This window comes from Sitodiplosis mosellana, unplaced genomic scaffold (assembly GCF_009176505.1).
Source record: "Sitodiplosis mosellana isolate CC-2019 unplaced genomic scaffold, AAFC_SMos_1.0 Smas_scaffold_18, whole genome shotgun sequence".
NCBI classification, from domain to species: Eukaryota; Metazoa; Arthropoda; class Insecta; order Diptera; family Cecidomyiidae; genus Sitodiplosis; species Sitodiplosis mosellana.
In genome coordinates, this window is record NW_022595260.1 from 1,160,461 (window position 1) to 1,183,269 (window position 22,809).

Sequence of the window (22,809 nt, forward strand, 5' to 3'; positions counted from 1 at the left end):
CGCGCATACAGAAAAGAAAACACAACAGAAATACAAACGGCTACATTTACATTTTAACGATACGAATTAACCGAACAACAGAAATAAACATTTGTGTGTAGATTGCCGTTCGGTGTGCGTATCGATTGTGTGTTGTGTTCAATAGCTTTGCAGCACCATCATTTAATCGGAGAAACGTTTTGTTTACGTTCGCACATACACCAAACTCACTGCATGTGGATGGAACATATAATCGACACAAATATGTGTATATTTGGCTTGCCGATGTGTATTCGGTCTCCGACACAATGCCAATTCTTGCTACAAAACTCACGCTCTTTTACTCCCTTTCTCGTTCGTTCGGTCTCTTGCGACTCGCGGTTGGAGTCTATATATTGGTGTTTGAGTTTGTAATGACAATTTCGATGACGTACCGATCTACTGAACAATATCGTATCACATGCACAGACTAGATAGCAGATACATATGTGTACGCCGTCAAATTGAGTTCCAGCAACTACAATAACAACAACAACGAAATCACAATCACGTTGTTTCGATTCCTAAATTGCATTCGCTCGGTGTGTTGTCACACTTTCAAATGCATCTGTTCGCATCGAATCGACGTACATTCTGTTTATTCGTCTGATACATTTAAATTGCTCTGATTATTTAGAATTTTGTCGATATCAGGATTGTCGGTTGCGATAATGAATGATTCGAAGGCAGGAGTCGGTTCAAAAAACTCGACAAGGCTCGATCACTACATTGTAATTTTTTATGTTTTATTTTATTTAGAAAATATAGCTGAGTTGCCGTACGTAATCATATCAATTCTAATATTTTTTTTAAACAAAAAATCCATTTCCGGTGCGACATTTTCTATGCAAATTCTATTTTAAAAATGAACTCATATATGACTATAGTCATCAATTTAGAAAATATCATTTTATTTATCCTAATTTGAAGCAATGGTCATTTCGAACGAATATTTGTCGATCGTATTGATTTTGATTTGTGGAGCAGCTTGAATATATGTATATCAAATATAACGTGAAATAAATTCGACAGCCGCTTCAGTGTGGATAGTCGGTCCCACGCATATCTTATCGGCTTTGCCTTGCGAACCTCCTATTCACGTCTATGATCAATGTCTCGTTCACCCATTTAATACGCGTGCGTTTGTCTCTTTCACGCCTCGCATTCCAAATTTACTATCGCTTTTGAATAGCGCTTAAGTATTTCCAAGCGTTTTTTTCTTCTCATTTCATTGTTCTAGTACTTCGTTTACTGTCGCACACTTTGATTTTAAGCATCGGCTTGATTTGCATATGTAAGCGGGTTTTGTGGATTTAATTTCAATATTTTTTCGTAAATTATTTATAAGTCCATTTATTTCAATCAAAATCGCAGCGCATCGCTAGCGTTTTATGGCGTTCGCCACTCACTCGATATATTGTTGATGTTCATTGTTTTTGACACGACGTTTTGCGAATAGGTCCAACCAAATTTTGGATTAAATGATGTCATCCGGGCTTAGATTAGAACGTAAATTTCAAATAGATTATCGCAAACAATATTTGATGCGATGATCACTTTTTGGCCATGCCGTCGAAATTGCAAATATCCAAAAGTACGGCACATCGTCATATTCTCAATTTCTTGAATTTTTCCACACAATGAAAGTTACTTTATTCACACAATTGAATAGGGTCTGCTATATCCTATTTTTATGATTCTACTTTATGTAAACCGTTCATTCCGGTGTGGCATTTTCGAGAGCAAAAATTCGTTGTAAAAAGATTGATCTTGGTTTATGCTTGAATATAAAGTAGATAGAAAACGCTTGATTTTTGACCTTTGAATTGTTGTCTCATTGATTACAATGTTACTTCTTCACAAAAGTAAAACATAGCTCAGCACTTTACCACAATTTTTTCTGTTCTTTTCGTTGTATACGCGATGAAACAGGAAATCGAAACCAGTGCGAATCTCCTCGATATTCAATTCAATATTATCATATTGTACAAAGGATTTTACGTCCTTCTGCCGTGTGGAAAAAGGGAAGCACAAATATTCAAATGCGTTTTTTGCAAGCATTGTTTTACGCAGGGGGCTCGCAGCGACTGCATGAGAATTACACGAAGTAGTTTCGTTCCGCCAGGAAAAAAAAATATGTTTCGTTCGATTCTTGAAGAGGGTAAACAATTCAGTTTCGGGTGCTTATTATATTGCAAGAAACATTTAACGCATGAAACGCCTTATAATGTTCAGCTTTAAGAGGAAACGTTAAAATTGAGCAACGCAGAACGAATCCTAAAATATTTTCATTGCCAATGTGTCCCGAGTTTCGTTCACAGAAATTATCAGGATATAGTAGATATTTTGTTATGATGACACTTTCACAGCGTTTCAAATGAAAATGCATAATTTATGACTTTTCGAGATGAAACAATGCGGTAATTCCAATGAGTTTAGAATGCAACTACATAATAATATTCAATATATCATTCTTCTCATCATTTTTTTTTTCAATTCAATGCAAACATGCCATTTTATTTGCTTGAGGAACTAATCCTTACTTACCTGTTTTTGTTCATATATCAAAAAAGTCGTTTGCGGCTTGTCCAATCAGCATTTGTACTTTCACAGCCATATAAAGAAGATGTTCAGCTATTGGCTTTTCCGTGGCCATTTTCCATATGAAGAAGCATTTATTCGCTATTCCATCTAGATTATTTGATAACTATGCTTTAATTAATATGCAATTTGATTCGAGCTATTTCTCCCCTCTTTCATATGTGACCATCCAATAGACCACGCGTAAATCATATGCATTTGTGCATGTGCCACGTCGCATTCATATATTATGTGCAGTGGAAGTGCATAGAAAGGGTAAATTCGCAATAATATATGCACATCTCACACACTGGCAACGAACTGCTTTTTGATTCAGGCTAGAACGTGTGTTGTTGCTTGCATTGCATACAAAATGCGTTCTCGTGCGCACAACTGTTAATTTTCAAGTGGTGCATTTTTTTGCGTACGCATTATATCAACGCACTTACATTGGATGCATAACAATGAAACCTGGTTCGATCAAATGTTCAGCCCACCGGACGATTAGTAGCTCATTATTATTGTTGTTGTTGTTGTTGTTGGCACATGCTATTTACATGGCTATTTACACAATGCCACGACAACCGATGGGAATGGATGCAACGACAACTGTTGAAGACTGAAGATGAAGATGAGCGATTGATCACACATTCTTAAAGTACAATAAAACAAAAAGTGTCCGTTTCTCCCCATCAAACGTGGCACACGGTAAGAAAATGAAAATTACTTCGATTCGTTTTTTGCTCATTCTATTTTCTCACAAAATAAAAGGGAAATGTCTTATGGTCTGATAAAACACGTTTTCTTTAAGTTATTATTAAAATGAGAACGCGAGTAAAGATTTTTTTTTAGAAATAATGTGTGCGTATATGCGTGCCTATCGACTGACCGTCGTCGTATTCAATACAAATGATTGAGTCTGTAACGTATTATTTGTGTAAATTCGCAATTGTCGCTGATCTTGTTTAAGCCGCAGTTTGTACAGAGCCAAAAATTTGAGGGATCTTTTCAGTGAAATGTGTGAGAGAGAAAAAAAAACTGTGGGTATAAGAATGAGGAGTGTATTCGAGTGTGTGAACCGAGCAAAAAAACATTGAATACACAATGTAACGATCGAATAAAAGAGTTTGGTTCTCGTTTTAATTATTAAGTGAATTGAATGGCTTTTTAAAAAGCCGATTTTTTGGACTGTAAAGAAATGGACGCACACAGCCGGCCCGCCAAATAAATAATGGAACTCAGTTCAAAAGGTCATTAAAGAATTTATCTGCTGATTTCCATTTTCCGTTGAAAGACGAGGATTGTATTGAGAGATAAATTCGGTTACCATTTTTTAGACGACTACGATGACGGCAAGAAGGATACTTTTAACTGGATTTTCTTTTTTTGCATACTACATAGCATTATAACCATTTCAGCCAAGGTTAAACCAGGAGTTCGTTTTAATTTATGACAGCCGTTATTCGATTCGGTTAAATCTTCAACAATTTAAATGGCAACCAATACATTTTTGGATTTACAGAAACAGCTCGGAGTATCCGAATCGAATTCGAATTTGATTTGCAAAATGGATCTATGTAGATTCGGTCCGTGAAAAGGGCCACCCGTTCGGTTGAGAAAGCATGGAAATTCTCAACGAATGAGCAAATTGTAATTTTTTTCTGTCTTAGATCTTGACGACGCTGGAGTGGTTAAGCAATCATTGTAATGCCTAGTCATCATGATTTCCCATCCTCGATACTACTACTTAGCGAGATATATATTCTTTTTCACGCCATTTTTCAGAGTGTGTGCTTTTTAATTTTTTTCATCAATTTCCAACGGATTTCAGTTTCTTGGCGCGAAATAGGTGCAGAAAATATCGATGTTCCAGACGTTTGTTCAAACACATCGCATTGCAAAAGAATGGGATGTTAATCAAAACTATAATAGATGCGTGAAGAGAACTTGTTTCGTGGCTGTTGAGAATTCAGACGTCTGTTCTGTTCAAACGTGCCATCGAATACTCTCTGTGGCTTTTTCACAATGCCCAAAACTGTTACCCACAAAGCGACCGTAGACGACAATGCATTGTTCGTACTCTGTACGGCGGAATTTCTTTTGTCATGTCTGAGGATGAGGCTTTGGTGGTCCAGAATATTGCCAGAAAGCAGAAAAAAACCGAATTATTCATGGCTATATAATACGAGCAGCATTATGGAATTTCAAAAGCATTTTAATAAGTTTTGTATATTTGCTGGGTTCAAACAAAAAAATGATCGAAATCTAAAGAAAAGAATGAAAAAAAAAACTTGAAACGATACTCGAGCTGAAACTGCTTTTCATTTTTCCTTCGTTAAACGTTAGAAAACGTGTGAAAATGATTCCATGAGGCGACACAAATTATTCCAACGGACACTCGTTGTACGCCATTCGTTCTGTGAGTCAATCTGTCCATGTGAACAAAAATTGTGAACTTGATAATATAAAGAGTGACAAAGGAAAAGTAAAAATTCCCGAAAAACTTTGATTTTTATGAATTTTCTTTAATTGAAACAAATGTTGTCGATAATTCCTCAATATAAAATATGTTTTGTTAGTTTCTAAAATAATTCTATTAATTTACAAAAATGTACGGAAATTGTTGTAATAAGCTTAACGGCTAATTTACATGTATCATCCACATCGATTAAATATTACATTAAATTTTTAAGTGCTAATAAGAACATTTCCAACATTGTTTTTTGTTGTTTATTTTTTTTCTTCTGATTTTTGCTTATTTTAAAACGTAAAATAAACAATTTAAGTTTTGTTTTCTTTAGTAAAATTTAGTAATTACATCGCAGAGCAATCTTGATCCATTTTCACGCTAGGTTTTTGTTTTTAATTAATTTATGATTAAGAATTTGTGTGGAATCTAATATTTTGTTTTCCTTCCTATTAGCATTTCGATTTCGATTCATTACATTTTCTATCTTTGTTCAATTTTGATTTGAGATAAAATATGATTGGTTGACAACATTCGGCCGAATGAAATCACGAATAATATAAACCAGTACAACTTCAAATTCAATTTCAAAATTTAGGTACCATGTATCTAGTGTTTTCTTACTCTTTTTTTGTAACATTCTCTTCATTCTGATGCAGTCTCAAATAGTAAACATTATTCAAAGCCATCTAATTTGTAATGCCACTGGTGTTTTCTGTTGTTGTTGTTGTGTTCTTTGAATTATTGTAAGTTTGTTTGTTTAATGCAAATGTGTGTTTTTTGTTCTTAAAATCTCTTTAAATTTGTTTAACATGGTTCCGTGATAATAATATTCTAATTGCTGCTGCAGTGGAGTTTCTGGACCACACATAGAATTTCGTTTATGATAGAAAATCGGCAGAGATAGAGAGAGAGAGCTGAAGGAGTGAGACACAGAGAAATCGGTTATTAGGTCAAGTTGTGCATACTGCTTAAATTGTGTGGCAAATGTTGATTTTCTGACAGTTTTAAACACTTACTTTTTATGAGGCCAATGGCGATATGCCAACTTGTCGTGGATTAATCGAATAAGTATCCACATTTTTAATCAATAATGACAGCCAGTGCTTTGTTGACTTATCCTCTTGCAAGCATGCGGCAAAAGTTGAATCACGAAGTTGATCGGGCAAACATTGCTGCAGGGCTTCACAAGCTCTGTTGGTTGAAAAAAAAGTTTAAATGGTTCAAATTTCGAATAGAAGGATAAACTCTCAAATTGAAAGTCTCAAAATACAAACCGTTGGTTATCCGACAAACGCAAATAACAACGAACTACATGCTTAAGCAGTCTAACAGATGGTTCTTTGGCCAAATGAATAACCATCTTGCCCTGAAAATCAGTTGAAATTCAAATCAAATATTAGAAGATGAGGAAAAAACTTTTGAGTACGAAACAAAATAAAAAAAAAACTCACCAAAATGATTGCAACATGTGAGAAACGTTCAAACGTTTGGCAAATGTATGACAGGCCTTTTTCGTCCAACAAGATCTTCTGCAAAATGAATGTCGCCACGGTTTTGCTCAACTCTGAACCGGACTCCATGATCCGCAAGCATAATGGAATAATTTCGGTGCTCAGCAAAAATGTGATCACTTCTTCTTCGTCAGTCTGAAAATTTGAAGAATAAACCAAGCCGTTAATGATCATACTTCAAATAATGGCAAATGTGTTTGATGATGAAGAAAATTTAAATTTAGATCAAAGAGCAGCAAGGGCGAAAATCAGTTTTTGTAGCGTATTATTGGTGACGATTAATGCTTGTAATTATAAATGGCAAAAATTACCTTCACAAGAGCGCCTATGACACCGAGACTAGTGAGCCGTAAGTATTCGAATGGTCGCGTTTTTGATGTTGTATTCAAAAATGGATATAAAAATAATGGAATTTGAGCATTTAGGAAAACGGATCGCGTTTCTGGGTGCGATGCAACGCACTGCAGCAGGGCCAAGGCATTACACACACGATTGGATTGATGGGCAGTGAGTGTGGGCGGATTTATTGATGGATAGATGTTGATGATCTCCTGAAGCAATGCAACGATTGTGCCAAAGCTATGCCATAGCATTGGCGCCAGATCTGGAACACTTTCACGTTTCTTGCTCAACTCCATCAAAGCCGTTTCGCGCGTATCTGGATTCGACAATTCGTTGATCCATTGAAATACCTGCGAAAAGAAATCAGCAGAATAATCGCGTAATGAATTTCTTATCAAGAGCTCAAGGATCTTTGTTATTTATCTCTATTTACTTCTTCCGAAATGCTTATGGTTTGAGTGTAGTGAAATTAACAAGAACAACAACAAAAGATTGAATAACCGAGAAATGCCTAGATTATGCAGAAAAAGTCACCTTTTCCGTTTCCGTAGTTGAAGAATGCTGCAATGTAGCTGGACTAGGATCAGAGCTCATGCTGACATAAATTCACTGTTCGATACTCTTCTGTGTAAAATGAAAATATTTTTGTTGGTGGCGAAATGTCTCTTTTGCAACTTGGTCTTGACTTGGCCGCAGCAAATGGTTCCACTTTAAAATATGATCTGGTTTAGACACTCGATTTTTGTGCACACAAAAGCACTTTATTGAATACTGTTAATAGAAGGAGAAAATGTTGTTTCAATACTGTTATTAAATTACGAATTGAACAGAATGTATGCGAGCTCGAGCGCATATCTATCAATATTTCAAAATGTGTGTTTGAGTGTATTTGACATGCAATTGCATTGAAAAGTGCAGTTGAATAAAACAAATGACCTTTCAGTCGTGCATTCACCTGATATTCCACTTATTTAACATATAAGTTAGTTTGTCGTGGCTTTCCTTGGTTTTTGTACTATATATCTATATTATTTATATTGTGAACACAAATATTCGCTGAGAGAGTGTGTGAGATGGGGAGATACTTGAACTTTTTCTTTCAATTATTACTTCTTTATTCGCAATTTTCAACAAAAATCAATTTATGAACATAAAAACTTTTTTTACCACAAAATTAACTAAGGCTTCACAGAAAATTAAAAATAAAAGTCACAACAAGCGTATGGAAAATTGACGAAAGCAAAAAAAAATATCTTATTGCGTCGAAATTAGTCGTCGTATATCGTATAGTGAGTATTTATATACAACTTTGTGTGTTCAGTCCTCACTTATGTTGAAGTTATTTTTTTTCTCCACTTCTCACGTATGCACACTTTCTGTTCGCAATCGAAAATATTTAGCAATTTTTCCAATGGGTTTCCAAACACTTTGTTTTTCGATGAAAATCGACGAATCAAGTTCTAAACACAGGTCAACAATAAAATTAGTTTGAGAAGTTTTTTTTTCGAGGTTCTCACGTAGTCTCCAGACTTGTTTCTCTGTTCCTCTTTTCTATGGTTATGTTTTTTATGGTTGCAGTGACATAATTGACACAATTTCGCATGAATTTCTTCTTTTGGTCTTAATAATTCAAACTCCCGATAAAACACTCACTATCGCTTCGATTGAACACGTTTTCTTGATGAAAATAATTGTGATATTTTTACTATGATATATCGATAGAAAGTAAATTTTATTTTGATGCTTCTTAAAATTTATATACACACTACGTACCACAGACTATATATTTTTCCTGGATCAGTGCGAACAGAGTCGTACGTATACGTATATTCGTTTCGCAAAAGTGTTGCCATTTTCGCCCATTTACGTACGATTCAGTCAGTGTTGCGCCGTTTGTGTTCATTTCACACGTTGATTTGAATTTGCATATTTATGCAAAACTATTTCCAATATAGATGTACCATATACCAATTCAGTTTTTTCTGTCATAAAATTAGCAAATAAAGATGCTAATACTTCATTCTAAATCGATTAATAAATGAGTTAATAACAAAAATAATACAAACGGTCGAACACGCCATCTGGCTGGGGCGAATTGCGAATATTCCAAAACCATTTTTTGCATATTCGTCCAATTCATTTATATATAACAACAAACAAGTTTGACGTTCGACGATTTGCGGCCGTGGTAACATTTTGTGTGCTGTTGCTTCGTGTGTTGAAGCCAATTCCATTTGGAAAATTCCGGCTCAAACCCTTAATTCCTTCAATTTAACCGTAATATTCAACATACGAAAGGTATTTTTTCACAATTCGTATCTCATATTCGGTTTTGACAAATTGCGGCATTGCGAGCTAGTTTTTTTTTGACAATTTCCTCCCTTGCGTTAACATGCATTGATGAACGTGAAAAGTGTCCGATAAACAAAAGACTTTATTTCGTTCGCATTTTCATACATATTTACGATTCCAATTTTTGAAGAGTCATCATTGGCGTGCACACAAGCACCTCAGCCGAAAAAGCGTGCAGAGAGCATTCATTTATAAACACGAAATAGATCGAGCAGCAAATTGCAGTGAAAAAAAAACTATTGTGAAATTCTGGGGAAAATTCGTATTTGAATTTGAACTTTTTTTGTTTGTTTGTCAATAAACGAATAATCATGAAAATAACTGTGACTACGGTTACCGATTATGTGTTCGAATTGGATGTGTCGGAGGAGTTGGAATTGGAGAATTTCAAGGCTTTTTGTGAGGTTGAATCGGGTTTCCCGTCAACAGAAATCGTGATCACGTTCAAAGGTCAGCCATTATTGGACGACAAAAAATCGCTAAAGGATCATGGCGTCGGTGATGGTGATGTGGTTTTGCTGCAGCATGCGATGCAAGCCGCCAGTTTATTATCATCAGCAGCGGTAAACAGAAGCAGCAACAGAAGCAATTCCAATACAAATAATCGTAAGTATTTATCATGCAATTTTGTTATTGTTGTTGTTGTTTCAATACGTGTGTTGCTTTGTAGCATTGGCAGGCCTAGATTTTAGTGCGATTCGCGTCCCAAGCAATGGTGGCAGCGGCAGCGGCAGTGGTAGTCTTAGCAGTAGTTTGCAGGGCAGCGGAAACGGTGGCGCATTGCAAAGTCCCATTTCGATTGGCATGAACGATGACCCTGCCATGGTTCGCGAGGCATTTTTCAAAAATCCAGATCAATTGGCACTGGTAAACATTATTTTAATTTGAAATTTTGTTTAAGATTAAATGAAATGGATTGTTGAATGTGTATATTCTGCTCTTTATCCTCAGCTCAAACAAAACAATCCAACATTGGCCGATGCATTGTTGTCTGGCAATTTGGAAACATTTTCGACCGTTCTTCGGCAACAGATACAAGCACGATACGAACGTGCACAACAACGTCGGCGAATGATGGAAGCCGATCCATTCGATCATGAGGCACAACGCTTGATAGCCGAAGAAATTCGACAGAAAAACATCGAAGCCAATATGGAAGCTGCGATGGAATACAATCCAGAAACGTTTGGCACAGTTGTTATGTTGTACATCAACTGTAAGGTAAACGGTGTGCCGGTAAAAGCGTTCGTTGATTCAGGAGCCCAAGCAACGATAATGAGCTCTTCCTGTGCTGAACGCTGCAATGTTATGCGTTTGGTTGACACTAGGTATATTCACTATGTCGTTCGTTCAGGCATGTCCTGAATAAAATCAAGAACCATCTATTAAAACAAGACAAACTTCTACCCTCTTTTATGTACAAATGCTAGATGGTCTGGAATTGCCAAGGGTGTTGGTGTTCAAAAGATTATTGGACGAGTGCATGTCGCTCAAGTGGAAATCGAAAACGTTTTTCTCCTCACAAGTTTTTCGGTGCTTGAAGATCAGACAATGGATATGTTGCTGGGTTTAGACATGCTGAAGCGGCACCAGTGCACAATTGATTTGCAACAAAATTTTCTCCGAATTGGGACCACAGGCACAGAAACGAAATTCTTGCCGGAAAATGAATTGCCAACGCATAGCCGTCTCACATTGAGCGGTGAAGAAGGTACTAGACTTGTTGCCGACGAAATGAAATCAACCACTGATGCACTTGAAGCAGCCGAAATACAGAAGGCGATCGAAAGAAGTAAACAAGATCAAGGTTAGTTTTGGACATACAAATTACGAACAAAAAATTAATGAGACTTGGACTTTTAGCGAGTGGATTGGCTGGGTCATTGGGTGCAGGAACTTCATCATCGTCTTCATCCGCATCGGCATTGGGTCAAGAATCGATATTGCCGACTGATAAGTTCAACGAGTCTGATGTCGCCGAAATCGTGAAGAATGGTTTCCCTCGGGACAGAGCGATTGCCGAGCTGCGAACTGCCAACGGTAATAAGACGCAGGCTCTGGCGGCTCTGTTTGCTAAATCACTAAAGTTCCAATGAAAAAAAACGGACTAGTGGGTCTGATTTGATCTTATGTGTGTGTGTTAGGAAAATACATCAAAGTTTCAACATTTTTCATTGGGTGGAATTAGCTAAACATAAAACAAACATGGTCCAAAATGGAACAAAAAAGATATCGTTCTAAGAAGACTTTTTACATTAAATATAAGAAATAACACCCGGGCAAAAGCTCGAAGAGCACAGCAATTGAGAAAAAAAACACCAGAACTTTTCTACCTCCACTCGCATTAGCAGCAACAATTCACAAAACAGATGTGGAAAAAGAAAAATCGCACCAATAATAATAATTTGGAGTGATTTATCCATTTTAATACAGAAGAATAGAATTTTGAAAATTTATTTTCTACTACTAGCCTAATTTTGAGCAATTTTTGCCGATGTAATCGAAATCAAAAAAAAAAAATTAACGATCGGGAAACTATTTTTTCAATACAACTTGATGATGCAATTCTGTGCGACTATCTATCTATCGATCGCCATGATGCATTTAACAACTTCATCAAAGAGCTTGCAGTCTATTTTTATGAAGAAAAAAAATTAAACAGTGTAATAAGCCATTCAGATTAAATTATAAAGAGAACAAAAATGGGATGTCTTCTTCAACACACTTTGGATTCTGCCGTGTTCCATTTTAATAAAGGAGAGAATACTTTTCTTGAAATAAAATGAAAACCAGTTGAATCATTATGAAACATTTGAAGTTTGATTTTTTTAGATCTTTCAATTATTAGTTCAATTTAAGTGAGAGAAAAAAATAGTTTTACAGCAAATTTCATGTAAAATGTAACACTTAATTCTCGTTTAAAATTCTTACATTTACATCTACTTGACCAGAGAGTAGCACAGAAACTGTTGTTGAAAATGTGATTTGTGAACGGTGAGTTCAAGTGTGAGTATTATTTATAATACAAATTACAAAATATTATGTTCAATTGAAATGCAATGTTAGAATTTTATTTACACTCAAACTAAAAATGATGTGAAGTCAAATAATAAAAATAATATTCAGTCGGAAAGAAGCAACGTTTTTTTTCTGGGGCAAAATTCACTCCAAACGAGCTTCATATGATGAATATGTTGTTGTTTTTGTTGAAACCATTCCGTATAATTCCATTTTAGTCTTTCAGTCGATTGCATATATCTTCATTCACCGTTCCACCAAACCTGACTAGAAGAATGTTTGCGTTTTATCTACAAGATTTATTTTTGTCGGGTGAACGTCTATTCACTATTCACCCGCTCTTATTTTCACTCAGTTATTGTTGCTGTTGCTGTTGCTGCTGCCGCTGCAACAGTGATAAATGGGATTCATTTCGGCATTGTGGCCGTATTTAGAGCCATCATGCTGCTCATTGTGATTGTCTTCAGCATACTTCTGATGTGATGATGATGATGATTTCAAAACATGCAGTGATTTGCATGAGAATGATTGGTGACCAAGACCTTCCTGCAAAATTTGAAAGTTTTTTTGTTTGATTCTTCTTTTAAATATATATATTTAACACTATAGTGTTTGTCTCTTACTTTTGGGTGGATTGGGAAACAGCACCACAAAACAAACGCAATGAAAGCCACAATTGTTCCGATCAAAAGTATGAAATCCTCAATAGTCTGCGAACGTATATTAATATGACATAATATTTCATATGTTCTATGATAGGATACTTCTTACCGGTTCCTCTCCAAGTAAAAACATTCCAAATGGTGTGAGATCATTGACGGGTGTCATTATGCTAAGGGATGTCTTTATGCGCAATTCCAATAATAATTACAACTTATTTAATTTCGATTTGTTTACATTTGGGCAAATTGCCATTAATTTCAATTACATTTTCAGCACATAGCTTCAGCACTCATAATCACGAATATGGTTGAATTTATTTAAAAAATCTAAAGAAAAAAAATTGCTTTGATTTTTCAAGCGCCTTTCGCGAAAATAATTTATTGTCCTTTCGTGTGTTTATGTCAAACTTATGTGTGACGACTTTTTCACTCCGTTCACACACTCGGTTGAATATTGGAATGAAAAACACGAACTTTGAGTTAAAAATGTTGAACTGACGTTTCGATTAAATGAGTAGAAAATATTGTATATGCATTATGCGGAGAGATGCGGGGATATTTGTTAGTTCTGAAAGCATTGAAAATTTATCTAAATTCTGCAGTAACGTGCAGAAAATATGCAAAGTGGCTAGTAAACTCCTTTTTCGTTTGTCGATTTACATTTTGTGTCCATTACGTTTTGCAATCAATTATGATTTCCTAGAAATTTTCCCAAGAAATTGGGCATGTGTTCGTAATGGACAACAGCAACCAACAAATTGAGCAGAAAAACAATGCGACAAACGTGGAATACGACTTCGGCGAATTCAATACATATAAATGTTGAGCGATGTATGCACACACATACTAACATTCGAATGCATACATATGCATAGGGACATATGGCAACGTATGAATTTGTTGTGGCCACTATACGAAGAATCCAATTGGATTCATCTGTCAAAGTTCAAAATAAATTGTGTCTACTATATACGGATGATGTGTGTACTCAAACACACAGCGAATGACATGTAAATGTAGGAAAGCGAATCATAAGACGTATTTCAACAGTCATTCGTAAAGTAGTGTTTAAGAAAGATGGCGAACGTATATTGTGTTTTCATCAAATTCTGCGTATTTTGTTTAATTTTTGTAGAATTTACCCAATCAAATGAAATCAATAGTAAGTAAATTTAAATTCTATCGAATTTTATCGAAACCATTCCAACATTAATCATCAGCGAATCGTTTTCCATTCGAACCACTGTTCGTATCTTTGTGACGCAAGCAATAATAAAATCTTGTTCGCAACGAACAAAACGCAATAAAAAACAGGAGCAGCAACAGCAGCAGCAACAGCAACAACAACAACAATAACGACAAAAAAACTATATATACATATATATCTGATATACTGCAAGTGTTTTGATTTGAATTGAAGTTAAGCAGAGAATATGTAAATATTGAGAAATTGTGTGCATGTGCATATCCCGTGTATTAAATATTCAATGAATTCCACTCACTCAGCGAATTCATTTCTTTGCAAATTAATGTTGATTGCGCGTTGCCTTCAATAGAATAAAAAGAACTACCTCGTTATTGATCATTGGCAACCAATTTACGCGCTAGTTACGAACACCAAAGTGAACGGACTACATTTGACACACATAAAAGAATTGAAGGAAAAAGAAATGACAATTTCATCGAACGTTTAGACTTGAACCACAATATAAAAGTTGACGTCGCAAAAAACTTCGTCTTCGTCAATGCGTTAATTGGCTATATATTCAAATTTGTTATGTGTATGAATCAGCACATTTTAGGAAATTTCGCTGAATATGGGAATTTCACTACCGTTTATAATTAGGAGAAAAAAACCCAACTGTTTCCAAGATCACTTCAATAACATCTGGTTATCTGTTGAGTGTCGTCGCCCATCGATAATGTTCCCGTCGTTTCTTCTTCCATTTTGTTTATTTTGTTGGTTTCTGCTATTTTTCTGAATCACTTTAAAAAGATTAAACAAATTCAAGTTTCACAATTTTCGAGCACCACCTCAACAATTATAATCACAGTGTGACACTACGTAACAAAAATTTTTATAGTTGCTTCGTTTTCCCTATCTTGACTTACGGCCCTATTCGGTGGTGGCGGTGATGGTAGTCTATACTGCAAACGGTCAATTTTTTTTACATATGTTCTGATTAGGTGTTCATCAACGTTCCATGTCGTCTTTAAGAACATGACATAATTTAATTAAATTGGCTTTGGTGTAGCGACAGCACCAGCATGAAAATAGTGATTAAGACCACTTAATATTAGCTCTTCGTTATGCTTGTCGTCGTCATCGTCACAACAATCCATTTTGACGGTATAGTGCGTACACGCACGATACTATTTGACACAACCGCAAAACGATGTGAAAATGGACTAGCAACAATCAACATCTGTGTCAGTTATTTCATATAATTTATCGTCCGCAAATGTGTTTTTATCGACGTATTTATGTTTTTGGTAACGATTTGTTTGACGAGCAAACAACAACAAAAAAAGAAGATATAATGGTGATATCATCATTCCGCTGGAATTCGGACAAATATTATAAAAATAAACCGCATACAATAACTATTGTCTACTCCATCTACTATCTCTTGAAAGTTGCATTTGAGCTCCTCTTACCGGATTTTTTTTTAACGAAAAAAAGTATTTCCAATATCATAAAAATTTTATTTCAATTTCTTTTTGACGTAGGAGACCAACGATACCAATACAGCATAGAAAATTCGGATAGTCAAAAACACTTAGCTAATGTGGAATTCCGATCATTTCGTGTGAAACGCGATACAGACTCGCCTGCATTGCCTGTAACTAGTAGTTCGTCGTCGGCGGTGGCATCATTGACGTCAACACCAACTTCTTTGACGACCTCTGATAAGACGAAAACTGAAACCCCAACGCCACAGAGCACGCAACAACATTTGCTCGGTGTAGATGGGGCCGGCCAACGGAAATACTATCCAAATGATACGAAAATGGCATCTGAACCGGCATCAGTGTTGACAGCAGCTGCAGGAACAGCTTCAGATAACAAAGGTCCAATGATGAACAAAAGTCTGGGCACTGTACAACAGTCGTCAACGTCGACTACAAAGGCAATCGATACCGAGGCAACCGACTCCGATGATATTGAAAAGTTAATTGGCAGTATTGATGAGCCGGAAGAGGCAATCAATAAAACAATTACCGATGAACTAACGAACTCGACCAAGAAAGTCGATTATTTCCAATACTACAACAGCACCATGGTGGTAAATAAGAACAAATCTGATGAATATTGGTCCGCGAAAAAGGATTACATAATCAGCAGCATTCTATCTAAATCACATCGAAGAGCCATTGTAAGTTGAAACCAAGCCAAACAACCAACCATATTTGCTGCTGCTGCTGCTCAGCACCACGGGTGTGCAACGCAACAGTTTATTTTTAATGACTGTTCAATTGACCGTTAAATCAATTGATGGATCTCATTTATATTTTCTTTTTTTTAATTTCGCAGACGGTGCAATTGAAATTCGATTTTCCATTTTACGGACATATGGTTCGCAATGTCACTGTGGCCACCGGTGGATTCCTCTACACTGGAGAATATGTGCACTCATGGCTCGCAGCTACGCAGTATATCGCACCACTTATGGCAAACTTTGATACGAGCATGTCTAACGTATCAACGGTGAAGTACAGCGATAATGGTAAAATAACTCATGAATTCTCGATAAGCACTGTTGTGCTTTCTCATTTTCAATAACTGAATTAACAGCGCGCGTATTCATTGCGTATTTCTTTTTTTCGCATTATGTATGTGTTTGTATACTGCCTGTGCTCGTGCATGTGTGTGCAAACCGCCGCAATTTATTTTAACAGGAACTGCATTCACTGTGATATGGGAAAAAGTACCATTGCAAGATGGAACCCCATCAAAGTCGCCATTATTTACATTCAGTGTGACCCTGCACAACACCGGTGACATCACATTTGCATACAAAGAGATACCGATTGCCATTGAAAACATCAAAGATGAGAAGCATCCCGTAAAAATTGGCCTATCCGATGCTTACATCATCGATAAAACCATTTATTGTACGTAGTTGTGATTGGAAAAATAATTTGTTTACCTTTAATTTTTTTCGACTCTTTTTTTCTGTGTACTTTGTGTACTTACAGTCGCTCGTCGCAAAACAATTTATGAATATCATCGGGTCAATTTCAACGGACAAGACATCGCAAACGACACGGTCATCTATCTAAAAGCGCTACCCACTTGCCTGGAACACACAGATTGTGTCAGCTGCTTAGACGCTAAACTCGAAACATTCAATGTAAGTTGTTCTTGTTGTTGTTTGATCGACGGGTTGTTTTTTGGCCTGAGTGCAAAAATGACCGAATTGATGGATTTTAATATTTTGTACGGTGTTTCTTACAGTGTACGTGGTGTCCGAGCTTGAATCGGTGCTCGACTGGAACGGACCGCAAACGGCAACAATGGATTCAAAGTGGCTGCGAACGATCGCAATTGAAAGATTCGAAAATATGTCCAGCACTTGGCACCAAAGGTAATAATTACTCGTCACAGCAGACGGTGACGTCATCACCATCGTCATCGGCAACGAACCGAGAAAACGAGCAACAGAATTTGAGCAACGCCGCCACCTCCGCCGCCACTGATGCAAATGAAAACAGAACATCAACCGATGTGAAGAAAGCAGCTCCACACATCAGCAGCAGCAACAACAATGAACCCAAACACAACCATGCCAGTTTTGCACTTGGCATTTTGTTACCAATCATCGTGGTTGCCAGTCTTGTCATGTGGGTGTTCTATGCATATCGCAACCCACACACAAAGAGCGGTCAGCTTCTAATACAGGTACATGAATAATTCGTTTGGAACAATTTTGCAATATTGCTTTCGTTTTAAAACTCTGCTCGATCCATCATGGTTCTCCTGATTTATGGCATTTCAACATTTCCGTTGATGTTAATCGTTTTTATGCGATTGCACAACAATCAAATGTGATTTTTGGTTCGCGATTTGTTACGAGCCGAAACTAAATTGTATCGTTTATAATAAACGTCAAAGATATCCTCTGACATGTGCTTCGCCGGTTAGAGATTTTTGATCGATAAGTATGTATGGAAAATGTTGTGTTTTAGAGAAAACCATCGAATTACATGAAGAAAACTTTCAAAAATCTCCAACCTGAAAACCAAATAATCACGAGATGCATAGACCGAAAAATCGTCGGCAGACGACTTCGATTTTATTCTAAACGATTCAATTGTTCGTTTGTTTGAATTACGTGGAATTCTAAATCAAATTATCATTAAAATTTCATGCAGCTGAAGCATATAAAGGTAAGAAAGTTTCAGTCTCTTGATGCAGGTTTGGAGTTTGAGTGAAAGTTCTATTTTCCACGTCCATTTTCACATTTTCTATCGCCATATCAACATAACGTTTGTATACTATGTCATTTCATCTATTGAATTTCGATTTTCGTGCATTATAATTACAGTACCGTCCAAGCCAATGGTCATGGCGAAGGGGAGAAGCGCGTTACACAGCAGCTACGATTCATATGTAACGCCGTAGATCATCGTAAAAATCTGCACAAAAAAGATTCTAACGAACAAAAAAAATCACCACCACTCACTAATATTTTCTAAACAAAACAAAAAACAAGACAGCAACTACAGAGTCACACAGTAAAAAACACTAATTTTTTTACGATTTAGATAAACAAAACAAATGAATTTGCTTTTTCCCTTCTTCGAATTTTGAATCATCATTTGCAACAGCGGCAAAAGGAGCAGCAGCCGCAATAAGAACATCAACACTTTTTACGATGACAAGAAAAGACGCGACTTTTACCGTATCAGCAATAAATTATTGTGTTATTTTTTTTGTATTATCATTTGTTATTTATTCCAAAGAAACTGTCGGAAATGTGCGCAAAAGTGACAATTTTTTTTATTTTTTTTTACGAAATGAAATAAAAGCAGATATTTTTTGTTTGTCTTTCAAATTGAGGAATCACGAAAAATTAAGCAGGCAATTTATGTAAAAAAAATTTATAAAATAGTTCGAGTTTTAAGTTTTTGTATGTATTGGAAATGGCTTGGAAATAAAAGAGCCATGTAAAAAAAATACTATCACATTTTGTGCAAAAGTGCAATTTTTCGGAATGGATTGAAAGCAACCGACCGTCGAAGTCGTTGAAAAGATATTTTTTTTATTAAAAACTTGGCTTATGCCATCGATTTTTTTTTGATTTACCAATATTTCGTCCTTTTACAAATTGAAACAAGTTTTTTTTTCTGTTTTGTGCTATTTTTGAAAAAATTACTCTCAGCAGCGGAAGCTTTTATGATTCTGACAGAGATGAGTTAGTGTGACTAAGGATAAATTTGATAATTTTTTTTTCATCGATGATAATCACTAACTAGTTGAAATTGAGTGTGCGATTCAAAAGGGACCTATGAGAAATATATATCTTATTATTAATAGGAACCAGTCAACTTACCAAATATTATCATTTTAATTAAGACATGAATAACTAATCGACTCTCTCACCCTCTCTAAATCTGTCTATCTATCTCTCAACGATTGGGTTTGCTTCGTTCACTTGATCACTTCACAGGTAAAACATTTTGGACTTCAGGGCACTGCGCAACGTGAAATTTTTGTAATTTGTATTATTTAAACTATGTTAATAATAAAATGTTAAGTAGAAAACAAAATAAAAGAACTTTTGATTGCTTTTTACCATAGTTTGTTTCGAGAGGAAACTATTTGAACGTAAAGTTAATTTTGAATAAATTGATACAAATGGAATTCGGTTCGAGTACTGCGTAGCATGAACGCCATCTTGTGGAAGTTAAAGTTGAAATTGGAATTTTTTGTTCTACTGCGAACAACGCGTTTGACAGAGCGTTTGTGTGACAATTCAGTTGACTTGATGATAAATTCCTTAATTTAACATCTGATCTGTTCAACGACGACGAAAACAAAGGCCCAGTCATAAATACATAATATTAGAAGAATTGAGGAAAAAAATTGCGTATTCCTAAAATTTGTTTTATTTTTCTTATCGTCGATAATGATGAATATGAAACATAATATTTATTCAATCAGATGATATTCAGTGCGTTCAGTGTAGTTGGATTGTTCAAGATTCTGAGAAACATATAAAACAAATCAATATCGTTGAGAAAAGCCTTAAAACTCCGAATCGTTCTCAATTGATTGTATATTTTGATTTTACGTCATTAATATTACGAAAATATTTTGCATTCAGAATGGATGATGTAAAACTTTTGACCACGTTGAAAATTTTAATCATTGGTGAAAGTAACGTGGGCAAATCGAGGTAAATGATTTTTTCGCGGACTAATGTTGTTCACAATTGTGTGCACTCTTTACTTTTGAATTTCATCAATTGACTGTTTAATTTATCAATGTTGGATTTAATTTTATGCATCATACTTAGTTTACTTCTACGTTTCACGGATGACGAATTCGACCCTGACCAGAGCTTGACCATTGGGGTTGATTTTAAAACAAAAATCATAAATGTCGACGACAATTACGTGAAGTTGGGTTTGTAGTCATTGTTATGTGCGATTTAATTTATAATACGTATATGGTGGAACAACCTATTTAATTAATGCGTTTTACTATTTACTATTATTTGTTTGTCATTATATAGCTTGTTGGGATACTGCTGGTCAAGAAAGATTCCGCACGTTGACACCAAGCTATTATCGGTAATACAAATATACTTTTTTTTATTGAATTTACGCAAACAATCAATTTCCTCGATTACTGCTCTGCATGTAAATACGTTGTATGTTATGGTATTTTCGTTTGTTGTTTCAGTGATGCCCAAGGTGCAATTTTAGTATACGATATATCGAAAGCAGGCACATTTCAAAAGTTGGAATCATGGTTGAATGAACTCGAAATTTATGGCACAAAACCAAACATGATCAAAATGGTTGTTGGCAATAAATTGGATCAGACGCACAGAGAAGTGAGTCGCGATGAGGGGATTCGTTTTGCCAAAAAGCACAGGACGTTGTTCCTTGAAACCTCAGCCAAAACCAATGAAGGTGTTAAAGAAACATTCGAAGAAGTTGTTCGCAAAATCCTCGAAACAGGACACTTATGGGATAACCATGCAGAATCTGATGCATCGAGATTCAACCTAAATGGCGGCGACCATGATGCACACGAAGGAGCCTCTTATTGCAGTGGAGTTTCGTGTTCTTTAACCTAATAAGCGCTGCTTAAAGTGTAGTTTGATCACTTGTTTATTCTATAAAAACATTTTTTGTATTTGATGCTTAACCATTGAAAAACTGGAGTTGTAAACTGTGCTAACATCTAAAATGATTTTTTAAATTTTCTATGGAATAATAATAATATTAAAATATATGATTGGAATACAGTTTTTGAAAATTAAATGTTGCCTTGTATATGAACAAATGACACTTAGCTCTGATGGATGGTCCATTGTATATGAACACATTCAAGCCAATATATGTGCAATTTATTTAAATACCTTCAGATTATATTGGTTGGATGAAAGAAGCAAATAAAAATGGTTCGAGTTCGTTCCAATCGCCTTTGAATTAAAAAATATATCAATTAGACAATGATGCGAATCTCGATCGTATTGTGTTGAAGATGAATATCTCTGATACCATGTTCGTGATTTATTTATGGGTGCGTTAATCAAAATCAAGTTTACTGTAATACGATCGCTATGTACTCGTACATTGTATGACCAGAGTACTTCTAGGGATTAAAGAGATTTAAATCGTTCATGCCATCATTTTTATTTTCGACCAAACACTGTTTAAAATTTACGTCTTAATATAGACGGAATTCCGGCTAGTATACGCTCTCAGTCGATATTCTTCCCAGTAAGTTGTATTCCAGCCGTTTTTTCGCCTAGATTTCAGACGAATATACGCCTGAAAGTAGATTTTCAGAGAAGATTGACAATCTTATAGAATTGGGTGTACCAACGTCAAAAATCGTTTTCGGAGTGACTTTTGGAGGACCACTTTTTACAAGAACCACCCTCGTTGACGCGATCGTATTATCGAGGATTGTCAATTATAATTTTATATGCGAAAAACTATCGAAGAATGAAACGAAGTGGCAAACATCCTATGACAGTTGTGGGACCATCTAATTGTGGGATCGTCCAATTGTAGGACGAATTGTAGGTGCGAATTTCACCGAATTTGTGGGGAATTTGGGAAATTTTGGGAAAATAATTCCAAGGTCGAGGTAACTGGGGTCAACCCATACGACTTCCCCTCCCCGACTTACCTGTCGACTTCCCCACCGACTTGTCCCTTTGCCCAGCCGACTTACCCAATTTTGAGCCCAGTTTACAGTGATTCCCCACCAATTTACCCAGATTCCCCACAAATTTGGAGCGATTCCCCACGAATTTTGGGGCCCATTCTGGGACTTTCCCGACTTACCCGACTAACCCGCAGACGTGTGCAAGGGGGGGGGTATTCCGGTTTTACCCCTCCTCTTGGATTCCAAAATGTGGACCCCCCCCCAGCGATTTGGAAAATTTGACACTAGATATAATCGATTTTCAAAAGTGAGGACTTTTTTTTTTTTTTTTAGGTCTTCACTTGTTTTTTGACAAAAGTTTGGCAAAAGTTTAGACCCCCATTGTGGAATTGTGACTGTTTTACACTAGATAGAATCGATTTAAAAAAGTGAGGACCTTTTTTTTTTTTTTTTCTTTAGTCCTCACTTTTTTCGGAGACTGGTTTTACACTAGATAGAATC

General features: G+C 35.9%; 5 protein-coding genes across 8 annotated transcripts; 3 read left to right on the top strand and 2 right to left on the bottom strand.

The window, feature by feature from the left end:
- Positions 1 to 5,102: 5,102 nt before the first annotated feature.
- On the bottom strand, positions 5,103 to 8,763 carry LOC129568421 (CCR4-NOT transcription complex subunit 9). Its single transcript, XM_055446251.1, has 7 exons — positions 7,877 to 8,763; positions 7,456 to 7,692; positions 6,891 to 7,271; positions 6,520 to 6,714; positions 6,343 to 6,434; positions 6,085 to 6,259; positions 5,103 to 5,982 (listed from the first exon to the last, which is right to left on the bottom strand). Exons 2-6 carry the CDS (start codon positions 7,513 to 7,515, stop codon positions 6,088 to 6,090), a joined length of 900 nt encoding a protein of 299 aa, XP_055302226.1. The 5' UTR covers positions 7,516 to 7,692; positions 7,877 to 8,763; the 3' UTR covers positions 5,103 to 5,982; positions 6,085 to 6,087.
- On the top strand, positions 8,674 to 12,082 carry LOC129568420 (protein DDI1 homolog 2). 2 transcript variants are annotated; one of them, XM_055446250.1, is made up of 6 exons: positions 8,674 to 9,219; positions 9,404 to 9,879; positions 9,944 to 10,140; positions 10,225 to 10,601; positions 10,704 to 11,080; positions 11,137 to 12,082. In XM_055446250.1, exons 2-6 carry the CDS (start codon positions 9,585 to 9,587, stop codon positions 11,367 to 11,369), a joined length of 1,479 nt encoding a protein of 492 aa, XP_055302225.1. In that variant the 5' UTR covers positions 8,674 to 9,219; positions 9,404 to 9,584; the 3' UTR covers positions 11,370 to 12,082. The 2 variants fall into 2 exon arrangements, with proteins under 2 accessions (XP_055302225.1, XP_055302224.1); XM_055446249.1 differs by having other exon boundaries at positions 9,042 to 9,879.
- A 9-nt stretch (positions 12,083 to 12,091) lies between these two features.
- LOC129568423 (uncharacterized) lies at positions 12,092 to 13,355 on the bottom strand. 2 transcript variants are annotated; one of them, XM_055446255.1, is made up of 4 exons: positions 13,220 to 13,355; positions 13,063 to 13,134; positions 12,915 to 13,001; positions 12,092 to 12,837 (listed from the first exon to the last, which is right to left on the bottom strand). In XM_055446255.1, exons 2-4 carry the CDS (start codon positions 13,117 to 13,119, stop codon positions 12,643 to 12,645), a joined length of 339 nt encoding a protein of 112 aa, XP_055302230.1. In that variant the 5' UTR covers positions 13,120 to 13,134; positions 13,220 to 13,355; the 3' UTR covers positions 12,092 to 12,642. The 2 variants fall into 2 exon arrangements, with proteins under 2 accessions (XP_055302230.1, XP_055302229.1); XM_055446254.1 differs by having other exon boundaries at positions 13,063 to 13,323.
- Positions 13,356 to 13,756: 401 nt separating this feature from the next.
- Positions 13,757 to 19,732, top strand: LOC129568419 (plexin domain-containing protein 2). Of its 2 annotated transcripts, XM_055446247.1 has the most exons (8): positions 13,915 to 14,115; positions 15,684 to 16,330; positions 16,489 to 16,681; positions 16,854 to 17,069; positions 17,154 to 17,308; positions 17,413 to 17,856; positions 18,330 to 18,344; positions 18,503 to 19,732. In XM_055446247.1, exons 1-8 carry the CDS (start codon positions 14,031 to 14,033, stop codon positions 18,569 to 18,571), a joined length of 1,824 nt encoding a protein of 607 aa, XP_055302222.1. In that variant the 5' UTR covers positions 13,915 to 14,030; the 3' UTR covers positions 18,572 to 19,732. The 2 variants fall into 2 exon arrangements, with proteins under 2 accessions (XP_055302223.1, XP_055302222.1); XM_055446248.1 differs by lacking the exon at positions 18,330 to 18,344 and having other exon boundaries at positions 13,757 to 14,115.
- Positions 19,733 to 19,912: 180 nt separating this feature from the next.
- LOC129568422 (ras-related protein Rab-18A) lies at positions 19,913 to 21,605 on the top strand. Its single transcript, XM_055446253.1, has 4 exons — positions 19,913 to 20,356; positions 20,477 to 20,586; positions 20,696 to 20,753; positions 20,866 to 21,605. Exons 1-4 carry the CDS (start codon positions 20,286 to 20,288, stop codon positions 21,263 to 21,265), a joined length of 639 nt encoding a protein of 212 aa, XP_055302228.1. The 5' UTR covers positions 19,913 to 20,285; the 3' UTR covers positions 21,266 to 21,605.
- Positions 21,606 to 22,809: the final 1,204 nt, after the last annotated feature.